Genomic DNA, 6,525 nt, shown 5'->3' with positions numbered 1-6,525 from the left:
ATGATATATGTTTTTCCTCATAGAACTTACATAAGTACAAAATCAGGTAAAGGTACTTTATTATACTTACTTTCAAAAAACTTCAGATATTTACAGGTAATTGATATATTTCAATTCAAAAACACTAATTCTCTTTTTGTTAATCAAGTTTTTCTCATCTTTCCACTTTTGTTTTGTTTCCCTTAAAAGTTCATATTGCATTTTCTTTCTGGCTCTTCACATTTACTGCCTTTAAGGAGGCTGAAGGATGTAAAGGAACTCTGACAGTGAAAGAAAATGTGACCAGTTAGAGTAGAAACAATCTCCCTGCTACCTACCGCTGTCTGTTACCAAAGCTAAGAGCATCACGATGAATGAAAGCTGCCGCCAACCAACAAGTTGGATTACATGTTTAGTGATGAATTTGGCCAAAGTCCTTGTGGTGTCGTCCTCTCATTCCCTTTCTGTCTTGGTCTCCATCCCACACCCACAAACCAAAGGTAATCAAGACTTATCAAAGCCTTGTGCGCTCAAAAAGAACATGTTTTATTTCCTGCTTTTACCATTTTACAAGTTAACGCAGCGTCTTTCCTATATTTAATCCTTCCCTGTCAGCCCTCTCTGCCTCCTCTTTCCTGTTCACTTCTTCAGTCTAACCTCCTCCATCACTGAGGAGGAAACACTCCAAGTGTCTGGCTAATGTTTTAAATGTTCAGTTTAATACTCTGCTTAAAGCAGTTGTTCTCAGGGGGAAGGCATTCATTCTTTAACCAGAGAACAGGGCTTGAGAGGAGATCTTAAGTAGAGAGGGAACAGATAACAACAAACTAATCTGATCACAGAAGGACATTCCTTCCTCTTAAGAAACACTCTTTTATAATGTACTGTGATGGGATGTTTTAATGGGAAAGGTTTGTGTGTTGCAGGATGGTGGGACTTCTGTGAGGGGATGAAGGTGAAAAGGAAATAAATGTGGTACAATTTTATAGAGAGCTCTAACTGAATCAGTTAAAACTTCACTACTCTCAACTCTGCTCAAACATCTCCTTTTAGTTAGTCAATAATCCTTCACCTAATGTAAAAGTACAGGCTAATATCACTGTGGCATCAGAGGTTGCAGGTTAAATTACAATACTTCAACACAAACATAGGATGGAAAACTACTGCACCGGACGCGGCTGTACTTGTCAGATCAGAGCATTTTTTTCAGTAGTTTTCAGACCCAGCAGATCATGGGCCTATTTGCTTCCACAACATGATGTGTTACGGACAGTAAACCGTGATTTCACATGTTCAGATGTTGAGGTTTTCTCATCTTCTTCTTGGCTAATAGTAATCCTTGATAACCAGCATGCCTGTAACTGCAGCAGGGAGACAGGGAGCCACACATAAGATATGTATATACACTGCAACAACAGAGGGACACGAGAAACTTTACATTTGTACCCAAATATTGAGCCTAGAATGTGAGTTTTTTTGGACTTTTTTAATGGTCATGAACAAGTTATTAGCATATAAAACGCAGTCACAAACAGAGTGAATACAATTTTTTGCTTTGGAAATGTTGGAATTGGATGTGCTCATCTCTAAATATGTCTCATGTCAGTATTTGTCACTTTATTCAGTACTTGTTCCTGTCAGTATCCAGTGGAAATGATGACTCGATCTGGTGAGTGATCACAGTGGTCAGTAAAGAGGTTGATGACAGAGTTTGATCTTATTCTCCACAAGCCCAGAGGGGGCTTCCTAACCCACTAATCTCCCTTTGTGATACATGCCCATACATCTGGTGGCCAGAGCAAAGAGCAGAAGGTGACAGAGGACAGGGACTGCCATTAAAGCTCAAACTGTTGTAATCATAGCCGATGCCTTTTAGTTAGACTCCATAAGGTTGTAACAGAGACAAAAAGGCAACACAGTGACTAACTTTCTTGCAACATTCTCCTTGTAAAATCTGTTATTCTGCTCTTGATAGTAAAAGGTTAATGGCCACACTCGTCCCGCACTTGTTTGCTTTTTTCCTGGAATTCCAATAAAAGTCTGTGCTCACCAGCCAGAATCTGGACAGAAAAGGAAAGGCCCACTGAGATCTCTTTCCCTAACAGATGGGAGCTTTTGGGTCCATTAGGCTGAGATGCACGCTTCAGCAGGTTCAGTCAAGAACGCTGCAGATTCTATTGATTCTCTGGTGAAAAGAAAATTACAAACCAGACATCTAGTTTACAATTCTTAGGAGTCTGCCGAAAAACACACCCTGTGTGGATGATAGTGCTCTGCAGAAAACTTTTACTCATAGGACAACAGTATGTAATCCCACAGAGAGCGAGAAGATGATGGATGATTTTACATTTTCACCACTTTTCTTCCAAAGACAAGACAATGTCATTCTGTTACAGATTAAAAATCCATCCATTAAAACGAAGACGGTCAATTTATGTCGCATTTTGATCCCCACAGCCTCTGGAGAGCCAGTAAGTCCTTCATATGACCTTGCAGTTGTGTTCATTTCCTCAAATGTCACCTATAGGGATGTCCTCGAAAACTACGATGATATACAAAGCTTGATGTGTCACGGATGCTTTCCTGAAATCTACACCCCAGACAGGTGGCCAGTCCGTAGGAGTAAAATGGTTTAAATCTTCTCATTTTATGATATAAGAATAGACATTATGAGTATAACAGACACTCAAACTTATTAACAGACCATGAGCATGGATTTGTAAATGTCTTCAGGCGGCGCTTGTGTGTAGATAGTTAAATGGGACTATGTCTTGTGCCTTTGCAGGATTCTTTTTACAACTTTCTCAGGCCAAGAGGTCATCTCCACTATTTTAAACATTTCATGGACATTTCACAAATCCTCACAAATTCTTTCAAACATGTTAATAGACGATTTTCAAAAAAGCAATTCAAATCTAATTACAAGTTAGTTTAAGACCTGGAAATACAGGCGTGACGACCCAGTCCTCCTTCTCCTTCCACTGATGTTGACGTATCAAAGCTGTGTGGCACACGATCTCTCACTGTCTCTCAGACCTTCTGTCCCTCCGTTTTCTCTTCAGTTTGAGTTCCTGGATCACCAGCGGTCTGTTCTGGACAAAGCTCCCTCGTAGGATTCATCACATCAGGTGGAGGCATCTTCAAACACTCCACCTGAGCCAAAAACTCCTCCATCTCTTTCTGCTCCAACTCCCTCCTCCTGCTGAATAAGAGAAGGTTCATTATTTTCAATTGTTTATTTCCCAAAACCGAGCGTATTACCACACAGTCGGGGCAGGACGTATGGAGGAAAGAACAGGTAAGGATGACATTCTCCAGCTGATAGGTTATAGTGCCGTTTTCGATTTTGAAGTTGTGAGGCAGATAATAGCACTGCTCATCCAGGCGGTTAACCTGGGTGTAGGAATATCCAGATGTTTCAGTGAAATTGGAGACATATACAGCCATGCTGCCTCTGGATTTTAGGTCCTCCAATTCATAGGGAAGAGCCATACTGCCTGCAACTAAAGCCCATCTCCCCTGCAAATAACGAGGATCCAGATCATCTAATGTCTGGACTAAGATGTCGCAAGCCAGAGGAGCCGAATGGCTTACAGACAGCAAACAGGCAAGGGTGACACAAAATGCAGCGAGCATGTCTCTGCGCTGGTGTTATTTGGTCGTTTTCAGATTCCTCCTTCGCCTCTTATGTCTCACCAAAGAAGGCCCTTGCTTTATAGTGAAACTTGCATCAAGACATGACAGTATTGCAACACTCTTGATAGAAGTTCATTATTCATTAACCAACTGTAAACTCCATTACTGCGCAGTTCAAGAAAGTTTGATGATATTGTGATTTCTCAATGTTTGCACTGGAATTACTCAACTAGTGTCTAAAATATAGCTCAGTCTTTCCAAACATACATACAGAGCATCACGGCATGTTGTAGGTTCAGTGAACTGTTGCTGTTTCAAGTATGATCTCTAGATAAAGAGCACATGTAGTACAAAACAAGATTCTTTACACCCGGCAGTGTTTTTTTTTTTTTTTTTTAAATGATTATTTCTGACAAATGTTATTGCTCATTTATCTGTCTGACAAATTTCAAATCAGACTTTAGTGAAATAAGATCCTGAATTTAGTCATATTCAGTTTTTGTTCGCCTGTTTTGTTCTTCATCATCTGATGTGTTTACTCCTCTGCAGTCGAATAACAGAAAAGTCATCGGAACACGTACTCTGGGAATTCTCTGGAACATGTACGCATACTGTTACCACACAGGTTCAGTCAAATGTTACGTAAACCACAGATCTGGGAGGGGAAAGTCCTCTAAATGTCCTGTCTGACGGTTGAGCACAAACTCTCACATACAACTCCTCAGGATAATATCGAAACAGTTCTGCATGTATGATAACACTTGTGCATTGGCAGATTTATGGCTACAGCTACCAAACTAGGATTTCGATGTCAGTTTAGCTGAATCTTCCACAATCTCTTCTTCCTGTCCATGGTCATGCTGTCAGAGAGGGAGAGTGGACAACCCAGTCGAGTCCCCGGTCCATTCCAGGGTTAATACAGAGACAAACAACCATTTACGTTCATGGTCATCTCGAATGACCATGACCCATGCAGGTACAGGGAAAACGTGCAATAATAAGTTGTCAAATGGCAAAATGGTGTAGAAATAATGTGAAAACGTAGTCATAAAGAAGTATTAGATTAATGTCAATGTCTGACACTGACCCAAAATTGAAAATGCCTGTTATTCATGATTATTTGTGGAATTCTTAAATATGCTCAATGAAAAAACCATTGCAAGCTGTACAGCAGTTTGGTGGTTAGCACCATTGCCTCACAGCGAGACAGTTCCTGGTTCGAATTGGCTGGGGCCTGTCTGTCTGGAGTTAGCATGTTCTGCCCATGCATGCGTGGGTTCTCTGGCGACCCGTCCAGGCTGTACCCCACCGTGGTTTGATGGTTTGAATCCTGGCTGGGGCCTGTCTGTCTGGAGTTAGCATGTTCTGCACATGCATGCGTGGGTTCTCTGGCGACCCGTCCAGGCTGTACCCCACCGTGGTTTGATGGTTTGAATCCTGGCTGGGGCCTGTCTGTGTGGAGTTTGCATGTTCTCCTCCCGTGAGTGTGTGGGTTCTCTCCGGGTACTCCGGCTTTCTCCCACCACCCAAAAACATGCATGTCAGGCTAAGTGGTGGCTAAGTGTGAGCGTGGATAATTGTTTGTCTCTATGTCTCTCTGGCGACCTGTCCAGGCTGTACCCCACCGTGGTTTGATGGTTTGAATCCTGGCTGGGGCCTGTCTGTCTGGAGTTAGCATGTTCTGTACATGCATGCGTGGGTTCTCTGGCGACCTGTCCAGGCTGTACCCCACCGTGGTTTGATGGTTTGAATCCTGGCTGGGGCCTGTCTGTCTGGAGTTAGCATGTTCTGCACATGCATGCGTGGGTTCTCTGGCGACCTGTCCAGTCTGTACCCCACCGTGGTTTGATGGTTTGAATCCTGGCTGGGGCCTGTCTGTCTGGAGTTAGCATGTTCTGCCCATGCATGCGTGGGTTCTCTGGCGACCCGTCCAGGCTGTACCCCACCGTGGTTTGAATCCTGGCTGGGGCCTGTCTGTCTGGAGTTAGCATGTTCTGCACATGCATGCGTGGGTTCTCTGGCGACCCGTCCAGGCTGTACCCCACCGTGGTTTGATGGTTTGAATCCTGGCTGGGGCCTGTCTGTGTGGAGTTTGCATGTTCTCCTCCCGTGAGTGTGTGGGTTCTCTACGGGTCCTCCGGCTTTCTCCCACCACCCAAAAACATGCATGTCAGGCTAAGTGGTGGCTAAGTGTGAGCGTGGATAATTGTTTGTCTCTATGTTGCCCTGTGATGGACTGGCGACCTGCCCAGGGCTGCAGCCCCCAGCAACCCTGAACTGGACTGAGCAGGTACAGGAAATGGATGGATGGATGGATTCCTTGAATCAATAAATTGGAACTTTGTTCCTAAACATGACAATTAGATCAATTCATCAGTAAATGTAAATAGATTTATCGACTGATATATATCTAAGTAATAATTACAAACTAAAACGGTGTGACTGTAAATATCCACCAAGTATCAGTCCTCGGTTTTAAAGGAGTGTTTAGAAGAGTAACATCAGATTAAATTTCCAATGTTCATTCACGTTTTAAGGCTGGACAATGACAACTCCGTAAGACACTGAGGAACAGGTGTGCATCTCAACCATACAATTCAGCAAACCTTGAAGGAGACAAGTGACTGCAGCAGCCATCTGTCAGCTAAGAGTAAGAGGACGAGGCTGCATTTGGCGCATGATCATCAAAACTGGATGACTGGGGAATAGGACAGTCTCATTCTTCCATCACATACTGCTGTGATTTGTGCTCCGTGCTTTTAATGACGGAAGGATGTCAGTTTGGCATAAACAGCTTGAATCCTGAAAACTATTCCGTTTGAAACCAAGTGCACAGTATATTATGGACTCTCAGTTAAAACATCATTCTCACAGCCAGAATCTAGTCATCCAACATTTCTTTGCAGTAGC

At 43.0% G+C, this 6,525-nt stretch overlaps 1 protein-coding gene across 1 annotated transcript; it reads right to left on the bottom strand.

The window, feature by feature from the left end:
• Window positions 1-1,428: 1,428 nt before the first annotated feature.
• LOC140278850 (uncharacterized) lies at window positions 1,429-3,683 on the bottom strand. Its single transcript, XM_072373945.1, has one exon. It carries the CDS (start codon window positions 3,613-3,615, stop codon window positions 3,010-3,012), a length of 606 nt encoding a protein of 201 aa, XP_072230046.1. The 5' UTR covers window positions 3,616-3,683; the 3' UTR covers window positions 1,429-3,009.
• Between the last annotated feature and the right edge of the window lie 2,842 nt (window positions 3,684-6,525).

This window comes from Leuresthes tenuis, unplaced genomic scaffold, assembly GCF_036924035.1.
Source record: "Leuresthes tenuis unplaced genomic scaffold, fLeuTen1.0.hap1 SCAF_20, whole genome shotgun sequence".
Lineage (NCBI taxonomy): Eukaryota > Metazoa > Chordata > Actinopteri > Atheriniformes > Atherinopsidae > Leuresthes > Leuresthes tenuis.
The sequence above is the reverse complement of the archived record's forward strand: the minus strand, read 5'-3'. Positions and strand labels throughout refer to the sequence as shown.

Coding starts and splice junctions, on each gene's coding strand:
- LOC140278850 (XM_072373945.1), bottom strand. CDS start 3,615: ATGCTCGCTGCATTTTGTGTCACCCTTGCCTGTTTGCTGTCTGTAAGC.